At 32.1% G+C, this 21,775-nt stretch overlaps 1 protein-coding gene across 3 annotated transcripts in view; it reads left to right on the top strand.

Annotated features, from left to right (window-relative positions):
- USP6NL (USP6 N-terminal like) overlaps positions 1 to 21,775 on the top strand; it is a 184,573-nt gene that overhangs the window by 14,014 nt on the left and 148,784 nt on the right. For all 3 annotated transcript variants that reach the window (XM_012550875.3, XM_023504702.2, XM_031938568.1), the window contains one exon: positions 1,758 to 1,842. In XM_012550875.3, coding sequence (XP_012406329.1) covers positions 1,839 to 1,842 — 4 coding nt within the window. In that variant the 5' untranslated portion in view covers positions 1,758 to 1,838. The remainder of the gene's footprint in view (positions 1 to 1,757; positions 1,843 to 21,775) is intronic.

Below are 21,775 nucleotides of genomic sequence, written 5' to 3'. Positions count from 1 at the left end.
GCTGTGAAGTGGGAAGATCTGGCTTTGCAGGGGTTAGAGAAAGGTAACCCAGTGGTTCTTGGCAGGGTAAGGGGGATAGTGGTGAAGCAGGAGATTTCTTGTGTTCTTTCAAGATGCAGCTCAAATGCCATTTTCTGCAAGAGCCTACTTCTAGTTTCTTCGATTTCAGCTAGTTCCTAATCTTTTCTCTTAGGCCAGCTCTGGAAAGCCTTTTTCAAAGGATATTGAGGGAGTTAAATAAGAAAAACAAAGACCAAGGGGTGGATTGGTTTTGTTCTGAGAATGCTTTAAAAAAAAAGAAGTAAAAAAAGAAATAAACACATGAGGATAGATAGAGGAAATAATGGATGCAACTGAAAGGTACCAGATATAGATGAAGGGGTAGGAATATGGGCATTATATGAACTTTAGTCTTATCTGAGTTATACAAAGGAAGGCTGAACACACACATACACACACAATTTGGTAAAGCTGGGAAATAAGAGAAGCAGGAACTTAAAGAGGAAGATTTATTTGAGAAAACTGGTGCAAAATATATTATTAAGTAATTATTAATTCATGGAAGACTTTAAAAATACATGTATGTAAAATATATTTAAAAATATCAAAAATTTGCCATGAATTTTCTCCCTAATCAGATTTTTTTATTTAAAATATAATATTTGGAACCTAAGAAAATAGAATAGTCAAAAATAATTGGACTGTTAATTAACTTAATGAAAATGTATCACTATGAATTAGAGTATTAATAATTATGTAATATCAATAATGTCAGTTGAATGTTCTATTTAGTTTTTATGTAATCTTTAATCTTTGAAATATATTTGAAAGTTAGATTTGTTCTAGATTTTAAGTTATTTTAGATTTTTTTCCTTTCCAATAAAAATACCCTGTATCAAATCAAAGTGGATTCAGTAAATATGTTTCATATTTACTTTAGAAAGAATGTTTTCTTTATGTGCTTTCCTTTATTTTGGGATTGAGTAGGAAGAAGAATTAAAAATCAGAGATACTAAACTTTAGTTTGGTTGTTTTCTTGTATATAATGGCCAATATCATTTTAATTTTACAAGAAAAGGAAAATATATGTATGTTATGGAGCTAAAAAAGAGTTAACCCATATTTTGGCTTTAAAATATGAAGGGGAATGTTCCTTTAGAAATAGAAGTTCATTTTGAAATGAACTTATTTTTTCAAATCTGAATTTTAGGAACTTAGATTAAAATATTTCTCCATTGCCTCATCTTGAGGTAGAAGTAACACTGGATTCTCCTACCCCCCCACCCCCCAGGGCATTTGGAGTTAAGTGACTTGCCCAGGATCACATAGCTAGGAAGTGTTAAGTATCTGAGATCAGATTTGTATTCAGGTCCTCCTGACTTCAGGGTTGGTGCTCTAACCATTGTGCCACTTAGCTGCCCCTAACTCTGGATTCTTGAAGACTTTGGCAGTAGAAATCAAATTCTGTCAGATCCTCCCAGCCTGTTAAAGTTTTGAACAGAAGGAATTTGATGCACCATGAATCTACTAATTGAAGGCCAGTTTGGCTAAGTTTGGAGAGTTTGCCATTAAGTGATGACTTTTTTCATACACAGAAATTAATGTGTAGTATACTAAGGCATTGGAAAAATTTGATCTGTCTTAGTAGAGGTTTCCTTATATCATTTTAAAGTACTAAAGTAATGGTAGAAAAACTTGAAAAAATTATAACTTTGGAGTTTTGAAAGTAACATTACTATTTTCTCTTCTTTTTTTAGGACATGTATTCCTGAGAAATTTTGGACAAAAGATCTTAGTTTAATACATGACTTGAATGATATAAAGAGATAATTCCAGTCATGAGTAAGTACAATTCTTTCTTTTATTTTTTATATCTCAGTAGAATCTCTACTGTTATAGCTTTCCTAAATTTTAAGTTGCATTGATACAGTAGGAAATTTGTCTTGAATAGTTAGACCATTGTATTATACTCTAATATAATTTTTATATACTTGCAAATTGGATGTATTTGTAGCTAAGATGGATTGATACCTTTCTAGATAGTGAACTTTTATCTAGAAGATAAAAGTATATCTAAAATATATTTGGCTAATGTACTTTGAGAAATTTATATTTATAGATGATGAAAATTTAATTTATCACCTATATGGATTATAGTAACCTTTTTTTCTTAAACATTTCTCTCAGCTATTGGAAATGATTTTTGGTGAAAAATATGTAGGAAAAAATGGAAGTGAATTACCACTTTCATCAAATTTCATCAAAATCATCTTATTAAATATAATGAAGGTAAAATATAACATTAATATTACAACACAGTATTAACTTTGAGTAAGAGTAATATTTTGTTGAACAATAATACATGTTGACAGTGATAACTTCCTGCTTTTTTAGAGACATGGGAAGTGATATTTTCACCGAAATCTTGTGGAGTTTTTTTTTTTTTTATCATGTATAACACTTCAGAACTGACCATAATTTAAAAAACCCATTGTTTAGATGTGACTAGGTCTTGATGAAATTTTCTTTATTTATTAGGATTCTAGTCTTTGGGGAAAATATTGACATAGTATATATATGTGTGCATATATACTTAATATGTGCACACATTAATTTGAACTTTTAAAAATCCATTTTGCTTTTTTCTATTTTTGAAATTTAACTTGTTTTGGAATAATGTCTACTAGTTGTAGACTTTAAAGCAGGACACCAGCCATAGCTTAAGAAATATGTGGTGTTAAAAATGACATGTAAATAACCAAAACAGTGTAAAACCAACATTCCATCATTGATTTTTATGTTAAAAGTACTTTAAAATTTAGTTTATTTTTGTGTTCTCTAATGTATTAGGATTTTCTGTCTTTTGGATTGATAGTTCTCCTTGTTTTAGTAAGGCGCTTGAGAGCTTAAAAACACAGGCCTTGTTCTTATGAAGCCCTTGAATGTTATGAAACTTTTAATGACTAGAATAACATTATTACTAAGAACTTTTTGTTGGTATGTGTTCAATAAAACAAGGCAAAGTTATTTGAGAAGGCTGACAAGCTGATGAATTTAAATATCCGATAATGGTAGAGTTTGGACCTGTTACTTTATTCATATAGGGAACTTTCTCAGGTGAGGAAGTTTTCTCTAACAAGGGAGATTCTTAGATATTCTGCAGATGATTGAAAGTAGTCAATACATAGCAAGAGGCAGGGCTTGAACCCAGAGCTTCCTGGCCAGTTCTGTATCAGTTAAACTAGGCCATCACTCAGATAGAGTTAGGAGAAAGCTCTTTTAATTGGAGTACAGTAAAGATGGTCATCTAAATTAGTACAAGAAATGGAAGAAGGGAATGCAGTTGTAACAATAGCAACAACAATTATGTTCAAGCATTTTGTAGATATTACTTCATTTGATATGTAGCTTAGGTATTAAAATATGTATATATTATATATATGTATTATATATATATATATATATGTATGTATGTATACACACACACACACACACACACACACACAGGCTTAGTTAAATTATCATGTTTTCTTTAATTGTTAGTTTACTTTAACAAATTGCAACCATACTTTGCTCCACTATGCACTTTCTCTTTTCTCATTTAAGTGTTGCCAACCACTGCTGGAGAAAATTACACAATTTTGCTGCCTGAGTCTACTATAGCCCTATTATTCTATCTCAGTTGGGCTCTCACTGCTGTATGATAAGTTTTTTATTTTCTCCTAATGGCCTTCAATATACTTTCCACTGTGGCTACTACAAACTATTTTTCTTCTAAAGTCTTCTCAAGATTTTATTCCCCTTCCCTCTTAGCAAAAGATCTTACCTCTTAATTTGCTGAGGACTTGTTTAAACTTCTTTTCCCTCTCCTATTCCATACCTTTTCCCTTTTGCTTTATATTGTAATATATATTCTTTTCCTTATATAACCAACTACTTGTGCTCTTGATTCCATCCCATATTGTTTCACTTAAGACTCAATCATCTTAATCTTTCTCTCATTTTTGGTATTTTTTGTTTACTCCTTCCATATTTATATCTTTCTCCCTTTATAAAAACTTTTATTTGACTGTGCTACCTCCTCAAGATATTGTTGAGGAGGTGGGGGGGAATAGGAAAGAAAGTAGAAAAGAAAGAAAGAGCTGTGTTGCCCAAATGGCCAGTGCCACTTGGGTAGCTCCACTATTGCTAATAAATTCACAGTTCCTACAGGTGGTTATGAGATTCAATATTTTCTACAGTCTGTAGACAGCTGTGTCGTATCATTTTTTGGATTGAGTAAAAAGAAACATTTTACATAAAGAGAATTTGATGTTATGAACATATATGATAAATATTGTGTAGTTGTTTTGTTTCCCAGAAGTATAGAATTATTATTAACATACCTTACTTCCAAAAGTACCCTAAAACTTCCTTATTTTTTGCTCTTCAGAATTTATCTAAAAAGTAATTTAATTTAGTGTTATGTTTTCAGGAGGAAGGGGAAATATTGTTTCCTTTGTCACTTTTTTTTTTTTCTGTCTTTCCTGAACTCTGAAGTTATATATAGAGTGTGAAGGAGCACAAATATAGAGCTGGAAGGGAGTTTAAAAGTTATTTATTCCAGTTTCTTCTTTTTTGCAATGAATAAATTGAAGCCTTGAGATATTAAGTACCTTGCCCAAGGCGAAATAAGTATCATCAAGCAAAAAAGTCAGGATTCAAATTTAAGGGCTTTGTTCAAGCTTTGGTCAGGAATTGCCATATTTTTTTTTTCTTTTTGCTTCAAATTTTAAACCATGAATTTGTTAAAAAATTTTATTTAACAAAGTCCAAATTTTGTTGAAAATCTGTTAGAATTGTTCCCTTGAAGTTAGGACTAAAATAAAATATGAACCTTAGATTTTTTTTTTTTATGTTTGCAGAAGGAATAATATTGTGTGTAGAATTTGGATCCAACAATTCTGTTGTATTCTGCATAAAAGACTGCATCTGGGACATTATATTTAGAGTATTAGGTTAAAAAAAAACCATTAAAAATTGCTAAGCTGAAGGATATCTGGAGAAGGGCATTTAAGATGGTGAAAAGCCTTAAGTTCATCCGATTACATAAGACTATGTTGAAGAAATTGTTTAAGTTCATATTAGAAAAGAGAAAGTTGAAAAGGTGATAGATATTTTTAAGTATGTGAAAGGATGTTATGTGCTAGATGAGTTAGATTTGTCCTTATAGATTAGAGAGGGCTGAAGTAGAAACAATAGGTCAAAATTATAAAGTAAATAGTGATGTTAGGACAAACTCAAAATTAGAACTATTCCAAAATGGGCAACTAGTTGGTAGAATGGATAGAATACAAGACATGGCATCTGGAAGACTCATCTTCCTAAAAAGTCTGGCCTTAGATTTACTAGCTGTACTACCCCAGGCACATCACTGAGTTTCCTCAAATGTAAAATTGAAGAAGGAAATAGTAAACCCTTCTTGTCTCTTTGCCAAGAAAACCCCAAATTTGGTCATGAGGAGTTTGACATGATTGGATACAACCGAACAAAATTCCAAAGCGGCATAGACTATTTTGGAAGATTTGTGTTCTCTTACACCAAAGGTCATCAAGAAAAGACTAATGACCACTTGTTGGATATATTGTAGTTAGTAGCTATAACAATGAAGAAGGGGAGATCTTGGAACACACTTTTCTAAAAAGGAAACAATAACGCTTACCACCAAGAATATCTTACTCTTATAGACTAAGTCAGGGGTCCTCAAACTTTTTAAATAGGAGGCCAGTTCATTGTCCCTGAGACTGTTGGAGTGCCGGACTATAGTAAAAACAAAAACTTTGTTTTTGGGGCCTTTAAATAAAGAAACTTCATAGCCCTGAGTGAGAGGGATAATTGTCCTCAGCTGCCGCATCTGGCCCGCGGGCCGTAGTTTGAGGACCCCTCCAATGAGGCACAGCAGATAGAATACTGAACCTGAAAATAGGAAGACCTGAATCCAAACCTGGTATCATAGATTTATAAAACTGGGATAATAATACCACCTATCTCCCAGGATTGTTTGTGATTTTTAGGTGTGATCATTTGTGATGTGCTTTATAATATTTTTGTTGTTATGTATAATCTTATGAGAGAAAAACAGACCTTATTTGGAATAAAAACTTTGAGGTATTAATGATTATAAGAGCTCAGGAAAGATATTGAAATTAAAACAAGAGTTAAGGGGGGAAAAAACTAGAAAGGTAAATATATTTGAGTATTTCAATGGGGCTCTATGATTTAGTAATATATATATATATATATATAAAATGTATGATGTAACAATTCTTTGCTAGATCCACATCCAGATTATGCTCTCTAACTGTAGGTGTTCTGCAGGGTTCTATTCTGGTCCCTCTTCTTTTTTCCTTCTATATTATATTACTTGGTAATCTCATCAGCTCCCCTGGACTTAATTACCATCTCTTTGCTGAAGATTCTTTTTTTTTTTTTTTTTTTTTTTTCACAGTTAACAAGAGCAAATTTATTTAGCTGTATCAAGAAAAAGCTACTGAATAAGAATAGGCACTGGTCAACCCTCAGGTTTATTCAACTGAGTGAGACTCTTTTACCTGAGTTGTCTATTATGACCCACCAATCAAGCTGCAAAAATATTTAAGACTTCCTTGGTGTGATTTTTCACTTAAATGCTAAAGAGGTGATGTCAACATCCTGAATTTTTAGTCTTCTGAGCCAATAAGTTCTTAAGGATGATCTCAATACTTTTTTAAGAAAAAAAAAAACTAGCCTAACTTGCATAAGATCAATAGTTATTGCTCCTGGCACACTCCATCCCTTGGTGATAAATTTCTTAACATCTTCTAGAGGATTTTCCCTACTTCGATGACTTTAGGACTATTACTGGTGTTAGGAATAACTTTTGATATTCCAGAAACTTGATGTTATCAGTACTAAAACAAGATGAGAAAAACTTAAATAGAAACATAGTCAAAAGAAAATAAAATAACAGCTAGCTGACAGAGTGATGGAATCTCAGAGAGTCCCAGAAAAGACCAAGTCCCAGGACTATATGATCAGATCCATAGGGTGAGTGTGATGCTAAATCTTTGCAGTTTATAGTGGATATCTCAAAGTAAAGGATGACCATCAATAGGTACAGCACTAGGAACATCAAGGCTGTTTTGCTGAAGATTCTTGAACTACCTGTTGTACCCCTTAACCTCTATGCTGATCTCAGTCTTGCATCTCCAGATGCCTTTCAGACATGGATGAGAGACTAATCATAATAACTTAAAACAGTGGATCGTGAAGATAGGATTAAATGGAAAGAAAATAAAAACATGTTAGTGAGGGCAGGGCAAAAAGAAATGAAGAGTAGTACAAAACAGATCATTTCATTTAGAAATCTTTAGTATTTTAAATGCACTTCTCTTTCACCAGCTTATCCTCCTCTATAAAGAGAAACAGGACAGGTGGAGTGGGATTTAAGAGATGGAATTGAGAGGCCAAAATATAAGAGGATAAATACACAATTAATAGTCTTAATTGTAAATATGAATGGAATAAACTCACCTAAAATTGAAGAGAATAATACATAGATTAGAAAAGCAGAACCCAACAGTAAGTTTATAAAGAAGTATGTATGAATCGTAAAAGTTAATAATATAGTTAAAGTAAGGGGTTAGAGTAAAATCTATTTTGCTTAGTATAGACTCAGAAAGCAAGAGTGACAATCATGAGATTGAAGCTGGTTGATCTCATAAAGCTCAGAAGTTCTAAGGTATATACAATAGAGGGAGAAATGAAATAGAGGGGTAAGAAAAAGAAAAACAGAAAGAGAAACAGACAGGGGCATCATAGAGATTGAAAAATCAACACCTTATATGAATACCAAATAGTATAACATCAATGTAATTAAAAGAAAATTTAATTGTAGGAGATATAGAGAGTAAAATTATAATTTCTTGGGACTATAATGTAATACTTTTGATCTAGTTAAATTTATTTATTCTTTTTTTTTGCTTATTTACTTATTTATTTGCTAAGGCACTTGGAGTTAAATGACTTGCCCAGTATCACACAGTTAAGAAGTGTTAAGTGTCTGAGGTAAGATTTGAACTCAGGTCCTCCTGACTAGCACCACTTAGCTAGCTGCCTCTGATCTAGTTAAATTTAACAAAATTTTATAAGAAGTTAAAGACCTGAATGTAACTTTAGAAAATTCTCATAAAAACTTGTGAAATTAGATGTGATAGCTCTCTGGCAGTTACTGAATGGGAACAGAAAGTACTACATATTTTTCAGCCTTTATGGTCTTTTTAAAAAAAAGTTTTATTGTTTTGTTTTTCTAGACATTTGCAGATTACCCCTACTCTGTGAAAAGTTTTTTGTAACTAAATAAAACAGGCAAACCAAATAATATAGTGATCTCATCTGGAAGCGTGTGTAGTGTTTGACATTTGTAGTATCTTCTGAACCTCTTTATTAAAAAAAAAAAAATAACTAAATTCTCCCTTCCCCCCTTTCACCCTATCTATATTGCATGGGGAAAAAAAAGAAAAGAAAAACATGTTTCTGTGTAACAAAACATGCATAGTCAATAAAACTGGAATTTTTTCATTGGTTATATAGACAGATGTCTCTTTATGTATAAAATCTATTCTCTCTCTTAGGAGATGGATAATATGTTTAATCACTGATCCTCCGGTATATATGGTAATAGTTCTTAAAACTTTGAAAGTTGTTTCTTACATTATAGTTTTATCATTATCGTAGAAATTGTTCTCCTGTTTTGCTAATATCATTTTTTATCCATTTTCTTATTTCTCTGATCATTTTGGGGTGTGTCTATCAGTGATATATAATTGACTACATATTGGAAAACAACTATCTCATAAATATATGCAAAAAAGCAGAAATATTATACATATCCTTTATTGACCACAAGGCATTCTACTAAAGACCTTCTACAACTTCACATGAAATCATTAATGATTTATTTTTCCTGGGGACCTGCATGGACCTATGTCCCAGATAGCATTTTTCCCATTCTTAAGAAGGAGAATTTCTTGGGCCTTTAGAATGTGGCTCTCTCCCCACAGTTTTAAGATTGGACTGGCCTTTTGACAGTAGACATCTACCTGATACTATATCATTGTATCCTTTTTAGCTACTACTGCCAATAACACAGTTGCTTAAGGTGCTGAAACTTAAGGACTAAAACTTGATTTGGTAATCAAAGTATTATACTTTTAAAAAGGAAACAGCTAAAATAGATGAAATTCTGAGGTCCTCTCATTAATAACACAGAAATTCAACAGAATAAAACATAGTAAAGTTTTTTTTTTATCATTTATGACTTTTATTATATGAACTATTTTTTATATGAAATTTCTTATATTTCACATAAAGATATATTTAAATTATGTTGTCTGATTATTAAAATAACATAGTGTGCTTCTCTGGTTTTTATTAGTGTTCAAAAATTTTAATGAAAACAGTAAGTTTTAGTTTTCTAAAATTGATTAATTTTTTCCACTGATTTTCCCTTCCAATTATCTAATGAAACTGATGTAATCTACTTTATCCCTAAAACACTCAGAATAACCATTGTCTTCTATTTAGATAAAAGGATAGATAGATTCCCACTTTTCTGAAAGGGTTAGTAGTATACTACTATACTTAACTGGAAACAGAAGAATATCTTTCAGAAGTTCTTTTTAGCATTTTTTTTCTACCTCTTTTACCTTGGTACAAATAGAGATGGTACTGTATAGGTAAATAAGGTCCAAATAATGATCTAAATGAATAGGGACACATTTTAAAGACTTTCTTGGATTCTTGGATAATCTTACAGTGATTTTAGTCATACTTGATGTTAGCAAGTGAGATTGCTTCTGTAGAGTTTCTGTTTTGGATTGTGATGAAGGATACTTAAAGATGATTTAGAATTTATAAACTGTGTGTGCACATATATACACATGTACATATACATATACATGTATACACACATGTAAATCTATGTGTATACATATACACACAGATTATTAAGTGTTTTATGGAAGGATTTTAAGAGGATCACTTTACCCTTTTTTTCAATGTTTATGTAGTATTGGAATTAATTGTTCTTTAAATATTTGGTTTCATTTGTAAATCATTGTCTTTTTTTTAACTTGGGAGTTCATTTATAACTTATTCAATTATTTCTAAGGTAGGGTTATTTCAATTGATTTTAAGGTTTCTGTTTTGGTTTAGGTTTCAAAATTTGTTGATTTTCTAGGTTTTTTAAAAAATTAGATATCCACTTTATTGATCTGATCTTACTTTTACTGAAGAGAAATACAAATTTTCCTTTAAGTGCTGCTTTGACTACATCCTACAAATTTTGTTATGATGTCTCCAATTTGATATTATCTAAGGAAATTTTTTATTTCTATAATTTGTTCTTGAACTCATCCATTCTTTCATATTAAGTTATATAAGTTCCAGCTAATTTTCAAAGTTTGCTTCAAAGTAAATAATTCTCTTGAATGTAACTTTTATTGCATTGTGATCAGAATATTTCTACTTTTCTGTATTTATGAGGGTTTTTATCCCTTAATACAGTCAATTTGCATGTGTCATGAATAACTAAGAAATAGATATTTTGCACTCCTTTCTATTCCCATTCAGTATTCTTCAGAAATCTCTCATATCTAACTTTTCTAAAATTCTATTCATATCCTTATTTTCATTCTTGCTTATTTTTTGATTCACTAAGTCTAGGATTGAGATAAGTAAATTAAAGTGGCTCTATTTTATTTTTGCTGTATAGTTCTTCCTTTAACTTTCTTTTAAGAATTCAGATATCATGGTGCATATAAGTTTAGTATAGATATTGTCATTGTTTATTATAATTTTTAATAAAATGTAATTTCTTTACTTAGCTATTTTAATTAGGGGTTTGTCTGTTTTTTGCTTTTTCCTCCTGTTTCTGTTAATTTTCTTCTCTCTTCCTATTTCTCTAATCATTTTTGGGTATAAGTCTTAGCAGTGGTATAATTGATCACTTATTAGAGAATAATTCCTATCCCTGCCTTTTTAATTCAATGAAATTGTAATAGATTCTCTTTTTAACAACTTTTAAAAATTCTCTTTTTATTCTGTTTGTGTCTTGTAAATGACACATTGGATTTTGGTTTCTAATTCCATTTTGCTATTTTCTTCCATTTAAAAAGTGAGTTTATTCCATTTACATTCATAGTTATGATTACCATCTATATTTTCCACCATCCCATTATTTTCTATTTACCTTTTTTTTTCTCTTGTCCTTTTAAAAGTCTGTGTTGCTTCTAATTTCTTATTTATTATACTGTTCTTCTTATTCCCCCATTTTCCCTTTAATACTTACCTTCCTATTTAGCTTTTCTGTACCTGTGTTTTTGTGTATATTTTTCTATCTTTCAACCAGTTCAGTGAAGATGACATTTAAGTGTCATCTACTCCACTTCATTGTCATTTTATACAACTTGAATAATAAGATAATTTTCCCCATTTTTTTCCTTCTCCTTTCCTGCTCTGTCCTTATGCATTCGTATTCCTCTCCCATTCCTTTCTTCTTTTTGAGATCTTCCCAACAAAATGGAGTCTCGTCTAGGTCCTCTGCTAGTTAAATTTTCCCCATGACTTCTAATGATTAAGTTCTGACTTGGTCTATATCTTTCTACATAAGAAAGTAAACAGTTTAATTTTGTTTAGTCCCCAGTTTATTTCTCTTCTAACTCCTTTGAAGGTATGCCACATTTTCTATTCAGTTCTGGTGTTTTCATCAGCAATCCTCTAATTTCTCTCACCCCTCCCTGTAGGATTATACTTACATTTTGAGGGTGGATATTTTTGGTTGTAAACCTGGAACTTTGGCTCTCTTCAATAGTATAAGCTCTCTACTACTTGTTAGTGGTTGGTTGAATTTGTCTAACCTTGATTATGATACTTTAGCACTTGAATTCTTTATTTTTGACTGCTATCAGTATTTTTTCATTAATCTGGGAGCTAGATTTTGGTTGTATTATTCTTTTGAATTTTCTTTTTCTTTTTTTAAAAAAGGAATTGTAGATTCTTTTGCTTTTTTTACTTTACCCTCTGGTTCTAAGATATCTGGACAGTTTTTCTGAAATATGATGTATGTGTGCCCTTCCTTTTGTTCTTAGTTTTCCGGTATTCCTATAATTCTTAAATTATCTGTCATAGATTTATTTTAGAGATCATTTGTTTTTCCTATGATGGATTTTTCTTAATTAATTTATTTTTTTAGTCTTTTGACATTATTTTCTTATATCTTGATGTCCATGGAGTCATTAGCTTTCATTTGTTTGATTCTGATTTTCAAAGAAGTGTTTTTTTTTTCTTTCCAGTAATTAAGTCACATAATTCTGTTTTCCCCAAACTATACCTTTCTTCCTTAGTTCCTTTTTGTTTTCTCCTCTTTGATTTAATGTTCATTTGGTTTTAAAAATCATTTCTAGCTCATTATAAAGCTTATTTTTATCTTTTCCAGGAATTCTTGTTGGAGTTTTGTTTAAATTGAACTTTTCTTTGAGGCTTTACTTCTAGATTTTTCAAGTCATTTTCTTCTGTTTTTTTGTTTTGTTTTGCTTTGTTTTGTTTTTTTGTTTTTATGGTTAAATACTTGGTTCATTTTTCCAGTTTGCTTTTGAATTTTGCACTTTATATCTTTGCTGAGGCTTTGAACACTTCTCATTGTGTGTATGTTTGAGATTTTTGACTTGAGCTTCTGACCTCTTGCATCCATCCTTCTGCTACTTTTAAAACTTTGGCTAGGATCCTGTACATTTTTAGTGCCCCTCAAGGTTATGGGGGAAATCTTTTCACTGCCATCTTAGTCTGAGTCCTGCAAATTCCTTATCCAGGTTTAGGTGTATGGGGTTATTTTTGGTTGGGAGTTTTAGTTTACTGTTGTTGGACTTGCCTACTGAGAACCTATTAGTAGTCTCTATAGGTTCATTGTGAAGAGCCAGCTTTTTTTTGGTTTTGAAAGTCCTGTACTCCAGAGTGAAGGGCTACCCAGTTACCTTTAATTCCTGGAACCATGCTTGGTATACAACTAGAGCCTAAGTTTGAGATCATCACTTTCCAATCTGGATCTAAGATGTGGAGCTAATTAATGAGTGGTATATTTTCTAGATAGCACCTGAAATTCTGCATCGTGTCCTTCCTTGTTCAGAAATCCCCTGAGATCTCTTTCTGCCCTGGTTTTCCTGTTTTGGCACCCTTTCAGGGTTTTACGCTAATTCCCAACTGCTGGAATACTTTCTACCATCTTATATTCTCTTGGCCAGAATCCCTCTCCAGTGTCTATATACCTCCTCTCTGTTTCTTTCCTTTGTAGCCACTCTAGATTGGAAAAATGACTTTTTTTTTTTAAATTTTATTATCAGAGTTGTATATAGTTCAATTTTAGGTCTTTGTTGAAGAAGAATGAGGGTTAGACAGATGATTCCTCATTCTATCAAAGTCTTAATGCCTTTTTGCTTTGTAAGATTTGGGGAATGGGGATTGAAGGAGAGGTCTGGTTCAATTTAATGAGTTTCCCCCATCAGCATCTCATTTCTAATGGAGTTAACATGAACTTGAAAATCTTCAGGATATTAAATATTTAAGTATGATATAATTTTTTCCTCTAAACTCTCTCTCTCTATATGTAATATATATAGTCACAACTAATTTTCTGTTCTTAAATAAGAATGTATTGAAAAGGCTAGTTCTTTTCTCATATCATGGCACTACTTTTTCTTTGACCTGATAAATGTTCTTTAGCTAAAAATAGAACAAATGAATACGTTGAGATTCTAATTCTCATTAAGTTTTAAAGATTTATGGAGCACATGAGATTTTAAAATGAAAAAGTAGGCTTCTAACCATACTCTGCTCCTAAAAGTTTTATAACTGCAAAGCACCGACTTTAATTACAACAAAAATTTTAATTTAGACTATTAGTCAAAATAGGAAATGTAAAAATCAATTCATCTGTCTTTGAATTTTACTTAAATGATGATATATTGCAACTTCTTATGGTTCATTGATTGTTCTTAAAATTTTTTCTTTGAAGGACTAATTTAAAATCAAAATAAATATAGGTTTTTAAAAATGCCATTAGATTTCAGTTTACATCTTTTATTTGGATGAAAATCCTATGTGCCATGTTCTCATGAGATTATCTAGGTGGTGTAGTGGATAGAATGTAGGACTTGGACTCAGGAAGACCTGAATTAAAATCCTGCCTCATATACTGATTTAGTTATGTGATTCTGGTTTAAGTCACCTTCTTTTCACAGTTTCAGTCTTTTCATCTGAAAATGTGGATAATAATAGTAATTACCTCAGAAGGTTGTGGGGATCAAACTAATTAACATGTAATGTGCTTGCAAACCTAAAACAATTATGTAAATGCTCTTTACTCCTATTATTATAGTTACTATTAGTATTGTTATTATTCTCCCTTCTAGTAGCATGTCTAGAAGATAGCTTATGTTAACTATAAAATGTACTATACAGTTCATTTCCTTTTATGCTCCAAAATATACACATTGCCAAACTGACTTTAGTCAAGAATGCCTTGACAATACTAAGGTTTTTTGGACAGCTGAATTAAATTTTGAAGTATGTATAATTATATGTAAATATAACCTTGTATGAAAATGAAATGTAAGATCAATTCACTATATATACATGAAAAAGGTTTTTCTTAATAGATTAATATATATTTTTTTCTTTTGGTCCTGATGTTATCTTATTTGGAAAAAAAATATACCAACTGTTTTCTTCTTATTCATTTTCACAAGTTTAACACAACTGCACATAGATGGAAATAAATTAGCCGTCTTCTATTCTTCTGTTGTCTTACTCTAAGACTGGTCCAATCCAATCACTTTTTAAAAAACAACCTATTGAGAGCCTTCTATATGATCAGAATAAATTATTATGTAAGGAATGGCTTACATTCTTCAAGTTTGCAGTTTAGTAAGGGAAATAATTAAACTTATAATTAAATAATGGTAGTACATCATAATAAATAATAAATGTATTATATAATAAGCAATATAAAATTCTGTGAGTGGAGAGAAATTGCTTCCATGGGGAAGTGATAAAGGAAAGTTTCATCATTCTAAATAGGAAGAATTAGGATTAAAACTGAGGCATGTTCCTGATTTGTGGTAGTTTCTTGTCTAGAACACTGTAAAGATACTAGGATGATTTAGAAAATTGAATAGAATTGACATCACTTCTTTTCATGCACTTATTTATATGCATTCTCTCTGGAGAGTAGTTGACATTATCCACAAGAATTTTGATTGGGTTATGGATATGGATTAAATGAACTGGGGTTTAACTCCCCCATCCCAAGAATATGAATATAAGTTCAGAAAGGGTGGCCAGAGAATCTTCAGGAGGAAACCAGGTCTTAAGTGCAAAAAAAAAAAAAAAATGGGAGAACTGAAAAAGGAAAATTTCTAAAGTTTAAGATTGTTTTTTGTTTATTTATTTTGAAGGGAGAACTAGGACATTATTTTAATATGATACTTAGGAATTTTTAAAAAGTTTTTTTTAAATAACTTTTTATTTTCAAAATATATACAAAGATAGTTTTCAGCATTCATTCTTGCAAAACCTTATATTACAAATTTTTCCCCTCCGTTTCCTTTACCCCTTCCCCAGACAACAATATTGGATTGTTTTTAATCTATGGAACAGGTATTCAAGAGTGTGGTGGAAGGGATGATTTGCTTTAGTGTGAAACCTTTGTGGAGCTAGGTTGAGAGAGATGACCATAAGGAAATAGTGGGTTATAGAAAATAGGATTTAAATGGGGATTCAGAATACCAGAATTAGAAGCATCTGACAGTGAGAAAGACTTGAGCTGAAAAGTGGGGAAGAAATAGAGAATGATAGCTAGCAGGAAAGGTGTGGTCTTATAAGGTTTTTTCTTTAAGGATGGTGGAGACTTGGGAGGTTTGTAGATATCTGGAAAACAGTCATAGGACAGTGAGAGATTTTAAAGATTAGAAAAAAAAAAGGGGGACATAGGGAAGGCAGAAAAATGGGAAAGGTTGGTATCAAAGATATAAATAAATATATATTTATATGAAGGCATTGACTTAGGCAAACAAACAGGTCAGCTTTTCTTCAGAAACTGTAGTAAAGGAGGAGATACTGAAGGATCTGATCTTAGGGAATTAGATAAGATGAGGAGAGAGGAAGAAGAGGTCTATGGGGAGACAGAGGAGTGGTTGTATAAAACTCTGCTAAGTGTTGTATAAAAGGAAGACCAGATATGGAGAGAGAAGACCTGGGTTCAGTTTACTACTCAATCACTATTGTGTATTTGATTGTGGCAGTTACTTAAATATATCCATCTTAGTTTCCTCATTTGTAAAATGATATATTTAGACTATGATACTATGAACCTTTTATTACACTCACTCCTTGGAAGGTTAAACTTGTTTTAGAGTGGGTTTTCTCAAAAATATCTCCCCACCCATTTTTATCCACTATACCCATTATATACATACTCTTTCAACATGTAAATACTATTTGAAAAGATTATGCCCTTTCTTTTCTGTTAGTGTAAATTACTCTAATCATATGTTGTGACTGTGATGGCAGCTTAACTCAGATAACTGTATACTTGGGTGCGTTGAGAAGAGTAAGGTTGTGAGAAGCTGTGAGGTAGACATCTTGATAGTGGATTTTTGGTATTCAAAAGAAAAGAAGTGGGAGGATTCTAAAAATAAGCAATTACCTACTTTATGTTTTAGAGAGGGATCTGTTGTTAGTCTCCCTTCTTATAATTGGTGCTATAATTTTTGCACATTTCCTTGGTGGAAAACTTTTAGAATAGATTCCCTTTCATTACTAAAGGTGTGTTCTCTCTCTCTCTCTCTCTCTCTCTCTCTCTCTCTCTCTCTCTCTCTCTCTCTCTGTATATATATATATATATATATTTGGTATTCTTAATAAAAATATTGTTTATATTGTTATATACACATACATGTGTTTGTATGTAAATATATATATATATATATATATATACTTGAAAAATATGACTTTGCTAGAATGTTATATTAAATTCATTTGCACTATGAGATTATAATTATAAGCCCAGATTATAGAGCTTTGGGGATGGTGATCAAAATTGGCAGTAAGAAATTTCAATTCTGAAAATAGTTTTTATTGACATCTTGAATTTTTTTTTCTATTGAATTGTTAAGAAGTACTTTGATCTCTGATCTCCTGAATACCATTTTTGATATGAGTTCTTGAATTTGAAAATAAGGCCATATGCAAATCTCCCAAAATATCTGTATTATGGTTACAAAACATTACTTTTTGCATAAATCTTTGATGATCTTCAAGCTGCTTTGTAAAGCTTGAGCTCTAGCTGAGCTACATTGATCATGAAAGCCATCTGTAAGCTCTTTATAGCTAGAGTTTATATAGTTTTATTAGAGTACTCTTGAGAGGCAGGGTGATATAGCAGATAAATTGCTGATCTCAGCAATCTGGGGCAGCTATATGGCATAGTGTATAGAGTTCTGGCCCTGGAGGGGCCTGAGGAGGGCCTGAATTAAAGTTCAGGCTCGGACACTGAATATTCACTAGCTGTATGACTTTGGGCAAGTCATTTAACTCCAGTTGCCTTGCCAAAAAAAAAAAAAAAAAAAAAGATGTCTGCCTGTATGATTCTGGGCATGACTCTTAACCTCGCAGTGTGCTAGGTAACTAATATTCTAATTTTCAGACAAGTTGCCAGCACCTAATATTGACAGAAGGAGTTTTCTCATCTTTCTCATCAGTTCTCTATACTGTTGAAGTCACTTACCCCTTGCCCTCACTACCCATAAGCTAGGTAGTAAGATAGCTTTATAACAGTACTAAATCCCTTTAAGAAAACATCTAATGTTTTATCAAATTAAGTTCTAGTCATACTTCTGTAAAGTTATTTATAAAATAAAAATCTCACTGATTGTTCCCCTACTTAATAAATTCCAATGCTTCTTATTGTGTAAAGGATAAAATGTAACTTCTTTGATTAGTTTTGAAAGTTCTCTTTAATTTAGCCTCAACCTACTTCCAAACGTCATTTTATTTTGCCACCTTTCCTGAAATCCGGCTGAACAGGTTTCCTCTTAGTTCTTCACACATGACAATCCATCTCTTTGGCTTTGCACTGACCAGCCCAATCCCTTGGAATGTACTTCCTTCTCAACTCTGCCTACTGTTCCTTCAAAGTGAACCTTAGCACTGCATTCTAAATGAAACTTTTGTGGGGTAGAGCCAAGATGGGTAAGTGAAGGGAGCTTTTTATCCGACCTTTTCTAATATACCTTTCTAAATAACTTTAAAAGCATGTCAAACTAAATTCTGAGATAACCAACAAAAGTCACAGTGAATCATTTGTCTTGTCCAGGGCAACTGAGGAAGACCTAAAGAGTGGTCTTTGTCCTGGGGTGAGAGCTAGGCTGAAAGGAATTGCAGAAGCAGCATGGATTGTGGATTTTGGAAGGGGAAGTGTCAGTAGTAGCAATTGTGGCAGCACTCAAAGGGCCCATCACCCAGAGATGGCCAGAAGATTGAAAACTGGATTAGAAAGAAATTTGGAGAAGGGGAAGGAGGGAATAGAAATCCTCTGCTAGCAGCAGGTATATGATTAGGTACAATGTATCAATTCCATTAGCTATTATCCAGTTCTAGGGTGGAGAGGAGAGATTGTAGTCAGGGACATCACCCATAGAGCAGGGTCATATCTTAGTGACAGCTAGAGCTGAGACCAGCGAAGTAGTGCCCAGACTTACACTAGATCATACTACCTTGGATATACCGAAAGCCTCAAACTTGACTTTGAAAGCAGTAGGACATTAAAACTTCATACTCAAGGCCAATCATTCTCCTTCAGAGGTGAGCAGAGACCAACTCAAACGTAAAAGTATAAATAAGAAATAGTCTGGAAAAATGAACAAACAAACAAAAAGAACCTGCCAATAAGAAGCTATTTTGGGGATGGGGATCCACCCTCAAGACACAAACTCAAAATAAGACAATGATTTAAAAACATCTAATGTCTTAAATAAAATGCAAATTGGAAACAAACCTAACAAAAATTTCTAGAAGAACTAAAGAGATGTTTTAAAAAGATCAAAAAATGATTTTATAAATCAATTGAGAGCAATAAAGGAAAAATTTCAAAAAGAAATTAGAGCTATGCAAGAAAATTGTGAGTAGATAATTAGTAGCTTGATAAGAGACATAAAAAAAATATTGAAGAAAATAAATTCCTTAAAACTCAAAATTGGCCAAATGGCAAAAAGAGTTATAAAATTTTACTGAGAAAAAAAATGTCCTTAAAAATTAGAATTGGTCAGATGAAAAATATAATTCTGAGACATCAAGACACAAATACTGTGAAATTACAAGGAAAAGTAGATGAAAATTTGAACTATCTCATAGGAAAAAGAATTGGCCTGGTAAGTAAGACAATAAGAAATAATTTAAGAATAATTGGACTGCCTGAGAGCCATGATTTTTTTTAAAAAAGAGCCTACCTCACATTTCCAGAAAATATAAGGGAAAACTGCCCATATAATTAAAGGCTAGAGGGCAGAGTTGAAATTTAAAAATCCACTGATTGCTTCTTGAAAGAGATTTCAAAATAAAAACTCCCAAGGAATATTATAGACAAATTCCAAAGCCTTCAGGTTAAGGAGAAAATACTGCAAGCAGTGAGAAAAAAAAATTCAATATCATTTAATCACAGTAAGGATGACAAAAGATTTAGTAGCTACTAACTGTAAAGTTGCAGAAGGTTTGGAATAAAATATTTTGGGAGGTAAAGGAGCTAGGATTACATTTAAGAAAATCCTACCCAGCATTTGCAATAGATCAGATTCTGGATAAAAATACTAGCTTTGAGTAGAAAATTTGACATTGAAGAGACTCAAGAGAAGCATAGGATTAAATTGTTAATATTCTCATGGAAAGATGATAAGGTAACTGTTAAGAATTTTATCATTATTAGGGCAGTCAGAAGCATTCTGCTTAAAGGACATAAAAGAATGGAAAGGGGAACAAAGAGGAAAGTTGAAGAAAATTATGTTATAAAAAGAGGCATATAAGGAAAAATTTATAATAAGGGAGGGAGAATGTATATACACACATATTTATAGGGTTATCTTGCAGAAGAGAATTGAATCAAGAAGGAAAATAAACTGAGAAAGAAAACAAAATGCAAGCAAATAACAACAAAAAGAGTGAAAAGACTATGTTGTAGTCCACACTCAGTTCCCACAATCCTCTCTCTGGGTGTAGATGGCTCTCTTCATCACTGAACAATTGGAACTGGTTTGAATCATCCCATTGTTGAAGAGAGCCACATCCATCAGAATTGATCATTGTATAGTATTGTTGTTGACATATATAATGATCTCCTGGTTCTGTTCAGATCAATTCATGTAAGTCTCTTCTGGCTTCTCTGAAATCACCATGATGGTCGTTTCTTACAGAACAAAAATATTTCATAATATTCATATACCATAATTTATTCAGCCCTTCTCCAGTTGATGGGCATCCATTCAGTTTCCAGTTTCTTGCTGCTACAAAGAGTTGTCACAAACATTTTTGCACATGTGAGCCCCTTTTCCTCCTTTAAGATCTCTTTGGGATAGTAGAAACACTGCAGGGTCAAAGGATATGCACAGTTTGATAACTTTTTGAGCATAGTTACAAATTGCTCTCCAGAATGGTTAGATTCGTTCACAGTTCCAATCAATGTGTCCCAGTTTTCCCACATTCCCTCCAACATTAGTAATCGTTATATTTTCCTGTCATCTTAGCCAATCCGAGAGGTGTGTAGTAGTATCTCAGTTGCCTTAATATGCATTTCTTTGTTCAATAGTGATTTGGAGCTTCTTTTCATATGACTAGAAATAGTTTCAATGTCTTCAACTGAAAATCCTTCGACCATTTATGAAGTGGAGAATGACTTGAATTCTTATAAATTTGAGTCAATTCTCTATATCAGTGGTTCTCGAAGTATGGTCTAGAGAATCCTGGGGATTTCTGAAACCCTTTTAGAGCATCTACAAATTTAAAAACAGTTTTAATTTCCAATATGGTAAATGTCTATAAATATAATCCAGATAAACAAAACCGCTTTGGAGAGATCCTCAATAAGTTTTAATAGGATAAAGATACTGAAAACAAAAGTTTGAGAACCACTGCTCTATATATTTTAGAAATGAGGCCTTTATCAGAACCTTTGAATGTAAAAATGTATTCCCAGTTTATTACTTTAAGTTTAAGAAGTCCTGGTTTAGAGCATCTAAAGGGCAAGATGTGAAATAAGATAAGTTGGTGTTTAGTGCTGTTAAAATCGTCAAGATAAGAAATAATGAGTGCTTGAGCTCTAGGGTTGGTTTCATAGGGAATTAAGTGACACAGTGGGTAAGGTGCAAATTGGAATCAAGATGTGAGTTTGAATCCTTTCTTAAAACCCTAGCTGTGTGATCCTGGATAAATCATCCAATCTCTCTGGACTTGTTTCTTCAGCTGTAAAATGAAAAAAAAAAAAATTTCCCAGGATTGTTGTGAAACTCACAATGAGTTAAAATATAAAGCTCTTTGAATCTCTGAAAATGGCTATATAAAAGCACTGTTCCAAGGTAGAATTGACAGCACTTGGCTACTGACTGGATGTAGTTGATCAGACAGAGAAATGTTTTAATCATGTCTGCATGTCTGGGAG

The sequence above is a fragment of the Sarcophilus harrisii genome, chromosome 5, assembly GCF_902635505.1.
Source record: "Sarcophilus harrisii chromosome 5, mSarHar1.11, whole genome shotgun sequence".
NCBI classification, from domain to species: domain Eukaryota; kingdom Metazoa; phylum Chordata; class Mammalia; order Dasyuromorphia; family Dasyuridae; genus Sarcophilus; species Sarcophilus harrisii.
This window is presented reverse-complemented; position numbering and strand designations above follow the sequence as displayed.